The sequence below is a fragment of the Arvicanthis niloticus genome, chromosome 13 (assembly GCF_011762505.2).
Source record: "Arvicanthis niloticus isolate mArvNil1 chromosome 13, mArvNil1.pat.X, whole genome shotgun sequence".
Classification (NCBI taxonomy): Eukaryota; Metazoa; Chordata; class Mammalia; order Rodentia; family Muridae; genus Arvicanthis; species Arvicanthis niloticus.
In genome coordinates, this window is record NC_047670.1 from 71003153 (window position 1) to 71021107 (window position 17955).

The 17955-nt window shown below is 45.6% G+C and overlaps 1 protein-coding gene across 2 annotated transcripts; it reads right to left on the reverse strand.

The window, feature by feature from the left end:
- Nucleotides 1-575: 575 nt before the first annotated feature.
- Slc38a2 (solute carrier family 38 member 2) lies at nt 576-13034 on the reverse strand. Of its 2 annotated transcripts, XM_034516080.2 has the most exons (16): nt 12711-13034; nt 11951-12138; nt 11487-11568; nt 11227-11342; nt 8691-8764; nt 8476-8568; nt 8272-8353; nt 6809-6891; nt 6529-6587; nt 6275-6436; nt 5799-5878; nt 5601-5701; nt 4933-5057; nt 4558-4702; nt 4374-4471; nt 576-3456 (listed from the first exon to the last, which is right to left on the reverse strand). In XM_034516080.2, the coding sequence occupies exons 2-16, from the start codon at nt 12064-12066 to the stop codon at nt 3358-3360; spliced, it is 1515 nt and encodes a 504-aa protein (XP_034371971.1). In that variant the 5' UTR covers nt 12067-12138; nt 12711-13034; the 3' UTR covers nt 576-3357. The 2 variants fall into 2 exon arrangements, with proteins under 2 accessions (XP_034371971.1, XP_034371973.1); XM_034516082.2 differs by lacking the exons at nt 11227-11342; nt 12711-13034 and having other exon boundaries at nt 11951-12122.
- Nucleotides 13035-17955: the final 4921 nt, after the last annotated feature.

The following is a 17955-nucleotide window of genomic DNA, read 5'->3' on the forward strand; positions in this document are numbered from 1 at the left end:
CATATATATATATATATAATCTGCCTGCCTGAAAATCCCCCTATAGATGACTATGAGCCACCATGTGGTTGCTGGGAATTGAACTCATGACCCCTGGAAGAGCAGCCAGTGTTCTTAACCGCTCAGGCATCTCACCAGCCAAAACTGGCACAGTAGATGTCCAGTGAAAGCCTGTTAAAACACCTTAGCTCTGCACAAGCCCTTAGCCACATTTTGTAATGGCATTACTGACTCGAGACAACTCTCTCAGAGTTGTGTCTTTGGAATCTCTCAAGCCTTTTCTGTTGTTTTATTATCTTCTAAACCTGAAAGGACCAGGTTATACCTAAGCTAATCCATGTTGCCTTTCAGGTTGCTAAGCAAGACCATGCCTTCCTCTCAGACCTAAGCCTCCTTAATGTCCCCTGTGCATCAGGATTGCTTTCTAACACCGATGTGCAGTGCTGTTCACTTGGACGCACTACAGGTGACTGGTTACCACCAGCAGGGATGAGCCTGGACCGCCTCCTCCCTAGCTTTGGAAACCAGTTTTTTCCTCCAGATGCACCCCATTACCCAGAAGGAAAAATGGCTACTCAGGATTAAGCAGGTATTTATTTTAGTTCAGTTAAAACAAACATACGTGGTTTCATTGAAACTGGTGTAGCACTCACTCCCTCACAGGCCTCACGGGCAACTTAGCCTCTAACAGTACAGCGGGGACATTTACACTATGTACATACACTCAAGGAGTTCACGTGACTTTCATTGAGATTACATTTGACATGTCACCAGATAGCCATGTTGTGGCTACTGCATTTTGAAAATTTAGACCTCATTTAAAGCTTTAATTAGATGTGAACTTAAGTTGATGTCCAACCAGTTCATTGCAAATACAATTCAAACGAGTTATTTTCAATTTTAGTAGTATACACAATGTCAATTTCTAATATTGAATTTTCTGTACAAGTTATTTGGCGGGATTTATATATAATGTAAATTCATCAAAATGCAGTTAAGAAACTTGGGGGAATATATACACTTGAACCCAAGACCCAATTCCGACAGTATATACAATCTATTTACAAATACATATGGACATGTATGTACAGTTTATCATAAATATTGAAAAATAGGTTAGCTTTAATGGATTAATGCTGCTCTATAAATAACAGTACAGTTATTGAAACGTTCCGTGGAAGACAGCAATGCAAACTGAGGTGACAGGACAGTGGTTTTAATACTGAAGACTGCTCAAGACTGAGAACTCAGTTTAGGAACCTCAAGGCAGATAAAGTAGCCCCAAGCATTGGAATTTGGCCTGAAATTCATTTTGGAACCTTCCATCATGTTCCCTCACAAAAGGTTTGGGAAGTCTCTCCACACTGACTGGCTGTGAACAGGAGGATTCCCTGTTGCCATGGCACCTTCTCTTAGACGCCTGTTTCTCAGCATCCCCTGGCAGATCTTACCGGCGACTCTTTCCAGGACTTCAAGTGGAAGTGCAAAGTCTTTGTCTACAGGTGAGGTTCTGGATTTGGATGACACTAAAGCAGCAGGTGGAGTGTCTTCTCACTGCCTTTGCATCTTCATGGTCCCCAAGGGTTTCATCTTCAGGGCAGAACTGACCATTGGTTGCACCCAATGTATGTAGCACTACCAGATGTCTTCCAGTCTGCAAAGGTCTTTAGTAGCAGACACATCTTGCCTATGAGTTTAGTCACATATACAATACACAAGACTGTAACAAAAACCATGTGTGTCACATTTCTTCTGGCCCCTGACTCAAACTAAAAACACTTAGTTCAAGAGAAAAATCTCATGAGCCAGACGACCAATAGATTTCACTTGCTTCCCTCCACCACTTAATGGAATTATGTATATTAGATCTTAGACATTATGCCTGGTGAGCAAAGTACCACATTATTTAATAATATATTCACCATACACTGTTAACATACAGTAAATGTGCTCTTAAAGCCAAGCTTCAAAGTAATGTTTTCACTTTTAACTGGAATTGAAATGGAAAGGCAAGCATGCAGTTGGACCAGAAACCGAGTACAACCAGCTTGTACTACTTCCCGAGCTAATCATTTGTTCGATGTAAACAAATAATTCTGCATTGTACGAGAACGAGACGACAATCCAGTGCGAGTTTTTAGAAAGCTTACTGCATGAGAAACCCAGTGACCTTTCTGAAGCGAGCGTGCAGTGTAGTGTACCAGCATGGTGCAGCCTGCCATTTAGACCTCTGCTATAGACACAGCAGAAGCACAACTGGGCCACGTGTTGTCAAGTAAGTCACGCTTCCAGTAGGTGAGCGTTTGAAAGTTCTGCTTTCTATTGGACAGTTTGGGCCTATTGCCATCAGATGCCCGTTTTCACTTTTGGAAGCAATGTTTTAAAGGATGGGCCCAAACGCACGACCCAGAGCTGACAATAGAACTCTGGAGACAGATGCAACTGAATAAACCCTGTTTTACCCAATTGCACTATTTGGTACCTCAAAATCAGTTATTTCATTTCCTACAGAAATCTCTGCACTGTTTCCCAGCCTAATTGATGACATAAACATCTTAGTTTTTTAATGACCCAATCATCTGGAGGCAAAAAAATTGATGAACGGAGTTCACCTGATTTGGTGCAGCCATCATCAATTATCCTTCAAATGAATCTGAATGAACAAAACCAAAACCATGCTAATTCATGGTACAATTTTTTGTAACATTTTTTCCCCGAAAACGATTTTTGGGTAAAAAAGTATTTGGCTCACAATGCCTACAAAAAAGGCAAATAATTTCTTAACACTAATATTCATTTTTAAATATCAATGAAATTGTTTTACGGAGTTTATTGACAACTGGTTCTGGATAAAGTTCAAAAATGCAGTTTCTTCAAAGTAAAATAGTGCTTCTGAGGTCTTTTAAAGTATTTTTTTTTTTGGTACAAAAAATAAGTGTTTTTCTCAATGCTTATTTCAATACTTTGCTGTAAATTAAGAAGTGTTTCTCACATCGAATGGCTCCATTAGGCACATTCAAGTAAAATCATAAAATATCCAAGTTAAACAATGAGACAGCCAAACATGTGGCTTTGATAAAAGTTAAAAGTTCGTCCATTCTCTGGAATGGAATACACTTGTCACTTCCCTTACCCCAAGGCTCGTGGTTTTTGTTGTCAATATCCATTCCCTAACACACAGATAAGCTTCTTTTAAAAAACCAAAGAGAAAGAAAAGTTCACTTATTCTGCATTCAGAAGAACCAGCGAGGAGACTGCACTTCAAAAGGAAGTGACCTGAAAGCATCAGGTGAAATCTGAGCTGAGAGGCGACTCAACGTGGCAGGCAGATGGACCATCCAGTTTTGAGTGGGGTCATTAATGCCCACCTGCAGAGGCATCGTGGACCCAATCCAGAACAATCAAGCCCATGCTTCCGATCATCACCACGATGCCACTCAAGAGAAAACACAGAGCCTGCAAGAGGCAGAAGACTCATCAGCAAATCACCCTAATACTTACGAATATTCTAATTTCACCTGACTAAATATAAACTGTTTTGGTTTTTGTCTTTTTTTTCTTTTCAGAGCTGAGGACTGAACCTGAGGGGGGGGGGCGTGTACGTGCCACTACCACTGAGCTAAATCCCCACCCCAATATAAACTGTTTTAAAGTGATCAAATTGTGTTACTTATAGCACAAAAGCCTGTACGGTTGAAGCCTTCTGAATTCTGTAATTTTTCATTCTTTTTTCCTCAAGCAAAAGGTCTCCTTAAGAGAGTTAGACTTGGAGGGTTCATGGATGGGCATTTTCTTCAGTGGTCCAGACACTCCTGTAATTCCTCACTCACATCCCTGGCATTAACTCACTGATGGAAGGAGGTAACCTTGGTTTGCAGGTGCCCCCTGGGCTCAAGTTTGCTCATTTCCCCAAAAAGTTCACCCCAGATTACTCCTAACCTCATTCTTCAGACCAGAATGGTTGTGGACAGAGGGCTGGCAGGCTTTTACTGTGAAGTATCCCTTGCTAGGATTCTGGTTCCAAAGCTCACGGTTTGTGCTAAGTGTATCTCCTAATTTTGAAACAAGAGGCTACCAACCCTATGAATAAATACACAATACTGAACCACTCAGAGCAGGCCCACAGAGCTCTCTATACAGACTTCACTTTCCTGGAGCCTATATACCCTTGATGTGCATGCGTGCCCATGTACAGGGCACCAACAGTGCTGCCACTACTTTCACACCGTTCTTTAATAATTCCCCTGCAATGACATCATCCACTGCACAGAGAGTTCCCACCTCCCCCACCCATTCTCTTCTGTGAACTAGTTCATTACTAAAGCTTTACAAGAAGAGGAGACAAGGCACTCGTTTACGGTCACACCACTCACCCCAATCTTCTGCACGGATCTCATAGGTTCTTTCTTCACTAACTTGATGTAGAAGGCAGACGGAAGGATAAAGATCAGCATGGCGGCAGCCGACGCACCTGGAAAGCGACGGGCATCATTTGAGAACTCAACGAATCCGTACTTTAAGTTTTAAAATATTCTGGGCACGTCGATCAAAACTCACCAATGAACCCGAAGATGTCTCTAATCGTGGGGACAAAGATGACGAGCAAATTGGTGAAGGCCAAGATCGTCACAGTGATGACACTGTGCCGGAACCAGTTGAACTCTTTTGTAGGACACAGCAAATGAGTGACAGAACTCCGGATCTGGAAGGAAGCCAAGCATTGTTTACTATTTAACAATGCAGCTTTAATTAATGCCAAGAGTTTGCAAGAAATTGAGGCGCATCGATGACAGTGGCTCTTTTCTAGGGAACAGATACTCCTGATTTCCGCCGCAGGATCATCTGGAATCCACACCGTATTCTACTCACCCGTGCCCAACCTCTTCACCACACCCACCCTTGTAGCTGTTGCAGGAACCAGTGGTTACTTACTGGGAAAATAACTACTGGGACCGTGAGGGTGACAGCCACCAGCACAGCCAAGCGGACAACGAGGAGGAGAATGTCAGTCCCCACAATCGCGGAGTAGGTATGCAGCAATTCTGATTCCACGTGCTCTGTGGGGACACAGACCAGAGACAGGCTTTCAGTGTGGTTTTCCTCTGGGGATCAGGTGGCAGGGCTAACTTACAGTGAAATCTGCACTAAAATTATTAGCTCCTCACGAAATGACTGTAAACTAAGAGGCTAATAAGATTAATCTGGAATTACGGTTAATGCAATTAAAGTAACATTGGAGGAAAAAAATGTTCTAAATACTGAGATTTAGCCATAAGACCTCCAATGAGGTCTAACAGGGGCCAAACAGCTAAATCCCAGCTTGGCTTAGTGTGTGTGTGTGTGTGTGTGTGTGTGTGTGTGTGTGTGTGCGCGCGCGCGCGCATGTCTGTGTTGTATCTTAGTTACAGCTAAAGTTGGGAGCCGAGAACATGGGCTCAAGAGAGCCAAAACCATTGCAGAAACATCACACCGAGCTGCTTGCATCCGCTTCAGAACCTGGACCCCAGGAATTGCGGATTAAACCAGACCGAAACCTTTTTACAGTAAAACTATCCCAACAGTGTCAGTTTAATCCCTTTCTTAAGTTAGGCACTACTTACCGTAAAAGGTCAGGTATCCAAAGAGAGCGGCGAGCAAATACATCAGAAACATGGCGAAGAAAGAAATCTTGGACACGTTCATCATCCTTCTCCGGCTGCGGCTGCACACCCATGACAGAAAGCACAAGCGGTTTTTTTTTTTTTTAAGCAAGTTCCGTACCCACAGCCCCCTAGTCTTATCAAGCAAAGATTAATTACCTCTTCAGCTCTTCATAAATTGGAAGCACAGCAGGATGGCAGACGAAGGAAAACGTCAGGATGGGCACAGCGTACACAGTCTGAAAGAGACACACCGCCCCCGTTCACACCCTGCCAATTCACACCCCTCAAACTCACACCAGGTGACGCACCCTTGTCAGTTCCCAGCTTAAACCTCAGAGGATCTTCATACCCAAGATGGAAGTGTGATTAACTCCTATCCTCCAACCATTTATCAACTATGACCTGTATCTGATCCGAGATGTGCTCCGACGTCATGCCATTCTTTCACCTGACTCCCTCGTCTACGACAGAACGTGAGATTTTGTCTATTTTTCCACCTATTTTCCCCCTTAAACGCCACCTATCATCCAGTCTCAATTTGTCTTAAGAGATATTTTTAAATCCCCAGTGGGCAGTTTCCTTTTATTCCCCTAAACATTTCTTCCCCGAAAACAGGACTGCCGCCAAGTTACCTGTGAGTTGAAGATAAAGTATCGTGGCCTGCAAGTGTCGGCCGCGGTGATGTTGGACGCCAGCGCTGCCAACGCTGCCTGGGTAAGGGTGCCGTTCACAGTTTCGTTGGCCATCAAAGCGGCTTCCACAGGGCAAGGGATCTGAAACTTCTTGCAAATCACCTGCAAACGTATTTCGCACTTGTGAGTGAGGCAGAGTAGTCTGACGGGGCTTTAAGAAAGTATTTTCTAAAGAAAACAAAACCACTACCTACCACAATCAGAAAGAATATCATACAGAGCAGAGAAAGGCCACTGGTGTACCCCAAGTATCCTGGAGAGGAACGAGAGCAGCAGCTTTAGTCAAACAGAGATGGGCGGAGCCTACAGGACAGCAGAGTGCCATCTATGGAGTGTTAACAACGGGAGCTTTTAAAGGGTCTTGCCCCGCTGCCACCGAAGAGCAGGTGCTGAGAGCCTCCAGTAGTTTCTGGGAGAATGCTAGCGGCTGCTGAGGGGGTCATGGTGACACTGGTCAGAAATGTGTTTGCTTACCTAGATTTCTCAGCAGCGACAATGGGAGAATGAGGACAAAGGACACCAGCAGGACCAGATAGTCACCGTTCAGATACCACAACCTGGAAGGAGAGAGGAAAGTGGAAAATGAACGGACGGCACGCCGAGCTCAGCCAACCAAGTTCAGCTACCACACAAACCGCATGCGAAAAGGACAGTTTTGGGGAAGGAGTTTTAAAAAAAGGCATCCCTTATTTGAGACAGGACTGATTTTGTGGCCGTTTGCTTCATGGGCTTCTGTACTACTCTCTGCTCTGGGAAGGCTGCCAGCTGATTCATAACATAAAACACTTCTTAAAGCTTGATACTAGCGTAGGGAACAAAGCCGCTCTGTGCAAGGCCTGAGCTTATCTTCAGTGCTTCTGAGGAACACTGTGCACCAGGCGCTGCAGTGTTAACTTGTAATGTCCGACATCGAGAAGGAGGAACCAGAGCAGGACTGATTCACCAGATGCTTGTTAGCAAGACTGCTCGTTAAGTATTTTGATAAGGAGATTTTCACTTAAGATTTAAATGCACAGGCCACCACTCTCCCCCAAATCAGACTGAACCCCCAACTCAAGCAGAACTTTATTTCACATTATCATAGTAACACCTGGACCCACCTTGATTTCAAAAAGGTGGGGAGGGGGCATTTCTGATCCATTTCCCAAGTGCTACCACTGTTTCTTTTTTCTTCCTAAGTACCCAAGGCCTATTCTTGTCATAGGTGGTGATGACAAACACACACACACACACTTGCACTTTTTGTCCCAGAGACAGAGACAGGCGGATCTCTTTGAGGTCCAGGCCAGCCAGGGCTAACCAGTGAAACCCTGTCTCAAAATAAAGCCATTCCTTTAAAAAGCAGTGTTTTCAAGTTCTAATCCCCCAAGATTTCCACTCCACTCCTGGCAGAAATGAGGACCCCACAGAAAAGTCACCCCGAGAGACCGGACGTAAGTCTCTAAAGGCAGGGGGAGAGCCCCACGTCTCTGCTTTGAGGCAGCAACTGTGTGCAACAGCTTGGGAAGCCAATGCGCCCTGGCTGTTTGCATTGGACCCGGTTTCTCCACTGGGATGAATAACTTTGCACAAGAGTTAACTTTTTTTTTTTTTTACACTAAGTACAGCTGTGCATTTTCTGGTTTTCTTCATTAACTATTTTAAGCATGATTGGGTTTTGGAAGAAAAAGTATCTTAACTAACTCTATATTCAGCAGCCGTAACAAACGTCAATATTAACAAGAGATGAATTCAGGCACTAGAAAAGTTTCAGGTTTGGGTATTTGCTAGTCCAAGCTAAGAGCAGCTTGCTGCAAAAGTTCAGTGTGTGGGACACTTTTCAGAAGTATTCTCCATGGGACCAGTCCTGGGAAATCCATGGGTAACTGTTTTAATATCCAACTTTGGCCAAAATGTCTCTGCAATTGTTTCTGTGGGAAACCTTACTCAGCACCTACCCATTTGTATCTTCAATGTTCATTAATGCCTTGATCACCAAAGGTAACTCATATTTCACTATGAAGAGGTAGCTTGACATAGCTGGAGGAAAACAAAATTAAACCATTACAAGTGCAAAATGGGGTCTGTGACACCACAGTCACGTGTCACCACCTTGTGTACTACTAAATGAAGTCTACCCAAAGTGCCCCTTTAAAATTTACCTCCAATGTTCTGCATTGTAATCGACCCGGAGGCTGCTAGCTTTCCAGCCAGACCATATGCCTTATGTCCCAACTGTTCGTATAATAAAGATCCTGGATGGAAGAACAGAGAAATAAAGCACCCTGAAATCCCTGTCCCCTCAAATTGGGATACACATTCAATTACTTGGGGAAGGAGAAGGGAAAAGGAAAAAAAAGCAAGAAAGCTACTGTACCTCCTTCATTGGCCGTCTTGAGGAGGAGATGGACGGAGTAAAGGGAGAAAATTGACACGAACGTCAGGAGAATTCTGAGAAAGGGAAAGGCATCTGGTTACACATCAGCAGAGCTGCGCGCTCACAAACACTCCCTGTCTCACACAGTGCTGGTGTGGCTCCCTCTCCTAACTGACACTGACTTGTAGTAGCAGGTGAGTCTTTAGAAGCAATGTCCACACTGCCAAATGCAAGAGACTCTGCAAAGCCCCAAGTCCCAGAGGAGTAGAAACTTGTATTCTGGCACCATAACTATCTGTATGCCTGCCCCAAGGTCCTAACAGTTTCCTTTAAAACTTGCCATTAATCCTAGTCCACAAGGCCTCCATCCCATCCAGCTGAGATGGGTCAGGAAAGGCTGAGAGCCCATGGACCAGAGACTAAGAGGAAGGAGATGAGTAGGGGTGGAAGTAACATTCAGTCAGTAGGACTCGATTAAAAAACTGAACTGGAGACAGTTGTGAAGACAAGACACTGCACCCTGGAGTGAGTTCTCAACACTAGAGCAAGTGAACCATCAGCTCCAGCTTTCCCTTGGGTTGGCAGAGAAAAATCAAGGGAAAGGAAGAACCAGAAGGATTCTAACACCACTGTCTTCTTTGAGGGGACAGGTTCCCCATCATGTCTCAAAAAGCAGACAAGGCAGTGGTTAAAAGGAAAACCAAAAACAGCAAATGGGCAAATGAGACAGTCACGGAAATTTTGACCTTGTATGGGCAAGCTGTACAGTACGCGAGGTGCTGGCAAAAAAGTCAATAAATAAATAGAAATAAAACCACCACAAACCATCAGTACATAAAGCATGGAATGTGACTTCCATCCTAAGGTCAGCCTGGTACAACCTAAGGTACATCCTAAGGTACAACCCCTGGTTCTGGGGTGAGACTGTTAGCTTGACCTCTTGGGAAAAAGGGTGGTTTAATTAGAAACTAAAACAAAAACCAACTAGAGCAAATTAGGTGCTGTGTCCGACAGAGATGACAACGCCCCTGGAGGTCACTTTCAACCTGAAGATTAACACAATGTACAAGGTCGGCAGCATGTGGCTTTTGGCCCATTCACCTTTATATGCAATGTTAAGTTTGGATGAATAAAAAAAGCTCACACAATCTTGGTATCATTTAGCCATTTATTAAAATGGTTAATCAAACACATGGTAAGCTTTTAAAACGGACCCCCAAAAGCTCAAGAGTAATGCAATCGGCTTTACTTTCAGTTACGAAACAGAGTTACCAATGACCACACTGGTAGAATTTTAAAAACTGTTCTCAGTTTTCATGGCAAGAGCTGGAAGGGTTTCAAATATTTAACTTTGATTGCGGCCGTTCAAATTCCCAACAAAACCTGAAATCTCAGGATGTTCTGTACCTAAAGTTCCCGAGGCCTTGTTTTGGCAAGAACTCCCCACCCCCAAATCTTCACCTTAATGCTTCTAGCACCCAAAGCCAGACTTTAACATCCGTGTGGGGTTTTACAAAGCATAGCTTTTCTTACGAAGGTGTCAGAGAAAGTAATTTGAGTGCTGACTATCAATCAGCTAACCAAAATGTTTTAACTGTGGAAAAAAAAAGAAAAAAGGGACAGCTGTCCAGTGTGTGCACTTCTCCTCAGTGTAGAGGCTATGGTGAAGTCAGAGACACCGCCACAGGGACTGTGTCAGCCACAATCTACAGGCAGTCTGAAACTTTTGACACATGAGAACTACCTATGTAAATGTATACATACTCTTGTACTCGGAAATAGCATCTTTTTTTTTTTTTTTTAAATTGCTACTGCTGATGGCCCTGGGTTTCAAATCCCAGAAGCCTATCATGCACGCCAGGCAAGCTCTGCTGCTGACCAACAATCTACCACTCTCCAATCATATCACCCAAGGGCAAGTGACCCCCCCAAATGGGTACCCTGCAAACGTGACTTCTGAAGAACAGAGGTTCAGCCAATTAACTTAAAAAAAATTAGTAGGCTCTTATTTAAAAGTCAGGCACAAATCACATGTATCCGGAAAAACATATTTAAAAAGTGAATTTGCTTTTTAGCATCCAAGAATTATGACTCACTTGCTCTAAGACAAATATGTTCTAGGCTGGGTAAATATCACCACACCTTATACACCTTGAACTTTCTTTTCCTTATGTCACAGGTTTTAGGGCGAGACAGTCAACTTATGGAACCTACTTGGAGCCACTTCACTTCCGCTTTGATCAAAAGTTAATTACTCTAGAATCATCGATATCTCTCTTACAATTAACAATACCTTCTGGAAAGACTGGCCTTAACCCGTCAGTTTTAAGCGCTACCCCATGTTCTGTCTAACTTGCTCAAACAAGGACGTATAATATACAGTAAAACAGTTTCGGATTTCTCACACTTTCAAACTTATTTTTAACACCAACTACTCTGAACTGCAAGTTGCTTTTTTTTTTTTTTTCTGGAGCCAAGAATACGTTTATCATATTAACTGCCCTGCACGGCAGGCTCACTACTTACACATACTTACATAAAAAGAGCAATTCCAGTATTAGCCATGGCATAAGAAAGCCCAAGGATTCCACTGCCCACAATCGCATTGCTCAGATTAAATACTGACATTCCAAAGGAAGTAGTACCTGGATGCTATACAGAGGGAAACGATAACCAAACATATAACAATAATTAAAAGGAGAAAAACCAGCTTTGGGCAAGTCAGATTTGAAATCTAAAAGTAACACTATTCTTTTACTCCATAAAGCCAGGCACGTTATAGTATTGTTCACTTACAAAGTCTGTCTCGTACTTCTTCTTCCCCAAATTTGATTCAAGTAAAAAGTTCTGGTTTTCCGGATCCACGTCCACATAATGGCTGCAAAAAAAAAAAAAATTTTTTTTCTTTTATAAAAAAGGTCACTGTAACCCAACTGAAAGATATGAAAATGATGTTTTTATTATGAGTTTAAAGTAAGATAGCCCTTCAGTTCTGCTTAAGTTAACTCAGGAATTCTCACATGGTCTAGGTGTTCTAGAAGGTAATACTGCCCGTCATGCAATAAATAACCGGGTTATTTAGGAAACTACTCTCTCCCGGGCTGTGTGAGCAAGAGGGAGACCAGGGTCCTGGGCGAGCCTTCTGGTTCCTGGGTGTGAGCGTTAGCCGGCAACCGCTGAGCAATCCCCTCAGCCCCGAGGCAACCGTGTGCAAGCTGGGTTTTTTTTTTTTTTCTTTTTGCAAAGCGCACTTCTCCCACCTTTTCAGAGCAGCCTGCTTGGTGGGGTAGGAGTAGTTGAAGTCACTGTTGGAGCTGTAACTGCTGCTGTCCTCATCCGGGGAGATGTTGAACCTTCCCATCTCGGTCTTCTTCATGCTGATCGCGAGGAACGGCGGCCGGCGCGGGCTTCCTTTTGTCCTTGGCGGCGCACTGGCCCTCGAGGCTGCCTGCGAAGGTAGAAGGCGGCGCGTCAGGACTGCGGCGCCCGCCCCCGACCACGTGACGCCGCCGGGCGGCGCAGCGCGGCTGATTCATCCCCCGCCAGGCGAGTGGAAAAGTACCAGGCGAGCGAGGGGCGGGGGCGCGGCGAGGGGCGGAAAAGTACCGACGGCGGGGCCGCGAGAACAAAGATGCGCCCGCCGAGGCGCCCCTCCAGCCGCCCCGGCGCTGAGCCCCGTGCCCCCGCCCCAGCTGGGGCTTGTTTACAGGGCGCACGCCGAGCTCTCCGGCAGCCGCTGCTGCCCAGGGTACCCGGGTCACCGGCCCCTCCTCTATCTACCCCGGGAGGAACTGATGCAATACCGAGGGGCGATTGTCAAGCCCTAGCGGCTCGCCTTTCCCCACGCCGGGACTTCACGATTATTTTCAAGCCAATCGAGTCACAAGACCCCGCTTGCAGTAGCCGGGCGACCCGCGCGCGGCTCCCCCTCCCCCTAACGGGAGGTTGCGGCCCGGTGCCCGCAAAGCCCCGCTCCCGCCGCCGCCCGCGTCCCCCGCTCCCGCCCCTCCCCCGCCTCACCTCGGTGTTCTCCCTGCGAGCTGGCCCACCTCACGGCAGCGACTCCCACGGGGCTGCCTGGGTCACACCAGGATTGTTAAAACGAGACGAAAAATAACAGTGACGGAGTCTTTTCTTTTTTTTTTTTCTTTTAAATAATAAAAACTAAAAAAAAAAAATCCCCGCAATCCAACAGGCAGAAGAGATGGATTTTTATTTTCTTAAATTTAATGATTAAAGGAAAGAAGCGGGGGGAATGGCGGTCACGATCCTCGGGCGGAGACTGAGTGAGGGGTGGCGGCGCGGGCGACGGCGTGGCGCGGTGTGGAGCTGCCTCTTGAGCGCGAGTTATAGCGGCGGGGCGCCGCGTCAGTGGGCGGGGCGCGGGCGTTCCCCTTTGTGTACCAACAGCACCTGGGCTCCGCCTCCCGCCCGGCTGCCCCGCACCCCAAATCGGGGGCCAGCCGCACCCCGCTTCCCCGCGGCTCGGGGCACCGCAGCCCCGTGGGTGGCCGCCACCCGCGGCTGCCGTAAGGAGCCAGCTCCCTTAGATTCCCTCCCAGCCCAGTGTCCAACGCTTGCGTTTCGGGGCACACATCCGGCGCGTGTGCAGTATCCTACACCCTCCCCCCAACCATTCCTTGCCCGTGACTTAAGATCCGATTTACGTGAAGGGTTTTTCTCCCGCAGAACTTGAGCGAGCCGGCGCTGCCAGGCTGCCCGGATTGTGTTCTCGATCTTTCCACGTAGATGTGCTTTCCACTCTCCAGGACTAGCCTGGTGAATGAGGGGCGGCTCGCAGCTCCGTTTCGGATAGACTTTTGGGTTGCACGTGCCACAGCGTACTAGGGAGGGTTGCGTTTGACCAGCCAGCCAGACACACCTTATAAGGGGTCCCGGGCTGGCCGAGGAGGGCCCCGTTCCCTCTTGGCGGACACTTTCCCTCCTGCCACCACCCCACCTCTAGTGTTAGCCGTCTCCCCGGGCTTCCAGCGAGCGCGCCCTCGTTGGAATGTAGGCCTGGGAGTTTGCTCTGCAGCCCGGATCCCCCGGTGGAGCTGTGGTCTTGCAGAGCCGGGCTGCTCAGGGGGCCCCTAGACTAGAATATTCGGTGCTGCCGGAAAGGCGAGGGCCCTTCCCTTTCGGTTGAACAAAGACCCCCGAGGAGAGAGAAATGCTGCTTGAAGGAAGGGATAAACAAACGAGTTTGACCTGGGGTTCTCTTCCTTTGGGGGACGTGGGAGAGACTGGGCTGGGCATAGAGGAAAGGGCTGGGTGTCATCACAGTTTTTGCCTTCAATGTTTTCCTGAGGAAATCTGTAACGCAGCTTATTTCCGTGGCACGTAAGACTTGGGGTGCCTTTGGCCTGTGCCAGTGTTCGTGATTGACAGGGCAGGACCCTATTTCCCCTTTACACACTGGGTTCCTCGTCCTAAACCTCTGGCCCCACCAGCCACACTTAAACAATAGCCATACAAGAATGCCGCATGTCCCCTTGCCCCTCTCAAGGGCCGCTGTCACTTAGAGCCAAGAAAGCGTTTTTTTTCCCCTGGCCTTAATTAATGCTTCCCTCCTCAGACCTCTTTTTGCAGTTCTGTTTTCTAAACCCTGTGGTGTTCTAACTTCATAAACCTGTGCTATCTTGCACAGTCCTCAGATTGTTCACATTTGTAATCTTGTGTCAACAGTCTCCCTATGGAGACCGAACTCTCCTCAGAGGGGAGGTTAGGAATTTGACATAATTGGAGCAAAAAAAGTCTCGATTACCTTCTTTCCAACTGCACACCCTAGTAACATCGGATCAACCTCTGTAAGGGGGTTGGGGGGGGGAGCTTGGTGGTGGACTCGAGGAATCCTGGGAAATTCCTTTCTATCAGGTTTCAACTGATAAAAATCAGAAGGTCTTAAACCACTTTTTCATTCTAGGTAAATCTCTTGCCCTGTCAGAGGTATTCAGGAAGTTCTGTAGGTTGTTGGTTATGGCTGCAATTTGCAATACAACTAGACCTATTGTCCTTTGGACTTTTTGGTGGTTCATACTACAAGGTAGTTAAAGAGAGAGGTGGGGAGGGAGGGAGGAAGGGAGAAAGGGGGCTTGGAAGCTTGTCATCTCTATCCGAATTTCTGGATGGTCAGAAACTGAATAGTACATGACCATAACAAAGCAAAAAAGTGATTTTTCTATCACCACTTTGATTCTTCCCAACAGTGAATCAAAAATTAACTTACTGGGCCTGGAGAGATGGCTCGGCGGTTAGAACACTGGCTGCACTTCCAGAGGACTCAGATTCAGTTCTCCAAAGCCACATGGCAGCTCACCACTCTGACAGCCAGCTCTAACCCAGTGACATTGTGCTGGGGAGACACAATTCTATCCCAGAGACACACCTACTTTAATCATTAATGTCACTTCTTTCTTAAGTGGCCTGGTTTGTGTAACAATTTATACAATTGAACTCTAACACTACCATATTTAACTGCAGCTCCAGGGGATCGAAAGCCCTCTTCCGGCTTCTGGCTGTGACCGCAGCACACGCCCTGTGGCCCTGTGCACAGATGAACTCGTAGGCAAAACACCAATACACCTAAAAAGAAATCTTTTTTAAAAATTCTAACACAAGTGTCTTCCCAGTGAGACCTCGACTGAGTTGCTTTTGTTTTTTCCTTTGTCTAGCAGCAGACGCAACTGTATCACCAAATGTTGCAAAGATGATGCCCTGCATTTTTCAAACTGCAAAAGAGGGACCAAGTGTTTGAGACTGAATTCAGTGGGTACCAATCAGCTTAACATTCTTCTTTAATGAGTAGGATAGAATGGGGAGAAATCAGCATCCTGCCTGTAGCAATACTAAGCATTTTGCTGTGAAACTCGTATTTTGACTAAATAAGATGCATTTTTTTTGTTGTGGTGTAAAATGTACGTGCAGGGTATTTTTGAGCCAGAATTTCAAAAACATGCCCGGGCTGAACTGGAACTCAGTATCCACTTTCCTTATCCCTGCCCCCTTTCCTTAACACTTGGAACTACAACCTCTGCATTTGCTGCCACACCCGGGTTTTTTTTTTTTTTTTTTTTTTTGTGATGTAAAATGTATTTCTTGCTGGGACCTAAGAAGTCTGAAAAACAATCTGGTAGCCAATTCTGTAGCCACACGAAAGCTATGGATTTTTCTTGAGTACATTGTCAGCGTAGGGGACAGAAAGTTTTGTGGGGTGTTTTTTGTTTTGTTTTATTCTTTTGTTTTTTGTTTTGTTCCACCCCCCACCCCCCCACTACCCTCCAGCCAAGGTTTCTGTGTGTTTAGCCCAGTTGTTCTGGAACTCACTCTGTAGACCAGGCTGGCCTCGAACTCAGAAATCTGCCTGCCTCTGCCTCCCAAGTGCTGGGATTAAAGGCGTGCGCCACCACCGCCCCGCAAATAGATTAATATCCAAGTGGATAGCTACCTTCTATAGAATCATTTGACCATTATTGCCTTATAAAATAGAGTTTTGGGGTTTTTTTTAATTTTGTTTTCCTGGGAGGCTGTAATTAGCTAATCTTCCCAACCTGTTAAACAGCTAGACTTAAGAGTGACCCTTAAAAGTTTGTTTATTCAATACTTCAGCCTACAGTGGGTCTGTTTCCCCCTGTCTTTCATTTCAGCAAGTCTCATTCTGAGGTGGGCATCTGTAACCCTAATTTGGCCTGGTCTGTAATTCTACCCTGCTAGTGATGAACTCTTACTTTCTAGTCTCCTACCTTTTGGAAATCCTCTAGACTGGGCCTAGTAATGTAGCTTTCCTTAGCAAAAATAGCAGCACATCACTTCTTGTTTGAAAAAAAAAAAATAAAAAAAAACCTACTCATTCTGTCTCTGTTGTCTCTCTGTCTTTGTGTGTGTGAGAAGCCAGAGGGATGGGATCCCCTGGAGCTAGGGTCAGTGCTGGTTGTGGGCTGTGGACAAGGCTGCTGGGAAACTCCAGTGTTCTGTAGGAACAGCACACGATCTTCACTGTTGAGCCCTAGCTCTGACCTCTGTACTGCTAACTTGGTTACAAAAATACACTAACTTTCATGGAAGCTGGAGAGATGGCTCAGTGCTTGTTCATTCAGAGGACCTAGGTTTGATTCTCAGCACCCTCATGTGGCTCACAACCATCCATAACCCTCACCATTCAGGGAGTCTAATGCCTTCTTCCAACATTCATGGGCACCAGGCATGTGCACACATGTGTATGTATGCACACGCCTGCGACATGCGTGCGAACACACACACACACACACACACACACACAGAGAGAGAGAGAGAGAGAGAGAGAGAGAGAGAGAGAGAGAGAGAGAGAACAGCCATACACATAAAAGAACCTTTAAAAAAGTTCGCGGCTTGCATCTTTCTTGTTCTTTTGCCATACCACCTGTCTCTTGCTCAAGCTACCATGCCTTAAATTGCTCCATGGGAAGATCCATGTGACAAAAGTTGATACCACTGGCAAAACCAGGGAATTCCAGAAGCTTTCCCCGAAGTCAAGAATAAGCTTGTGGGCAGCTCCTGCTCAGTCAATTCTTGAGGTGATTTTGTCTGTAGGGGAAGCCTTCAGCACGGGACTCTGGTAAGCCCAGCCGGGATTCTTGACTCATAGAAACAAGTGATCACTGTTCATTGTTTTAAACCAGTACGGCTGGCATAGTTTACTACTTATCAATAGGTAATCAATATTCTCCTTTCATACTCTGTTTTTGCCAAAATGTACTGCTTATTGTTTTCGATTACAAAGTGTTTTCCATTTTAATCTCTCCTACCATTCGAATGTTCTTCATGTGGTGTTTCTGCAACTTTCTAACATATTTAAGACTTTTGTCTTTCCTCAACTTAAGTGCCACATCTTTTGTTGGCGCTTCTGTGTGTGATGCCGTCTACAGCCATACCACCCGGAACGCGCCCAATCTTGTCTGTGTTTCATGATTTCATTTGAGAGTGATCTTATTCTATAAAGATGTTTGGACACTCCTTTTAGTGATGTCTGTATACTGGTTTTTTTTTTTCTTCTTTTTCTTTTTTGGTCTGGTAATAGTGAGAAAAGCTCTAAATGTGCCAGGGCAGCCTCTGTTTAATCATATCCAGCCCAGTCACTTATGAAAAAGTTCTCTTCAAATGTGTGTATAAATGAAATGTTCTTTTCCTTTTTGCACCCATTGCCACCTGCAATTATGTTAAAGTCCTGGTTTTTGATTGTTTGTTTGATGGATTGGCTGTTGCCTTCACTAGAATGTAAACAGGTAAA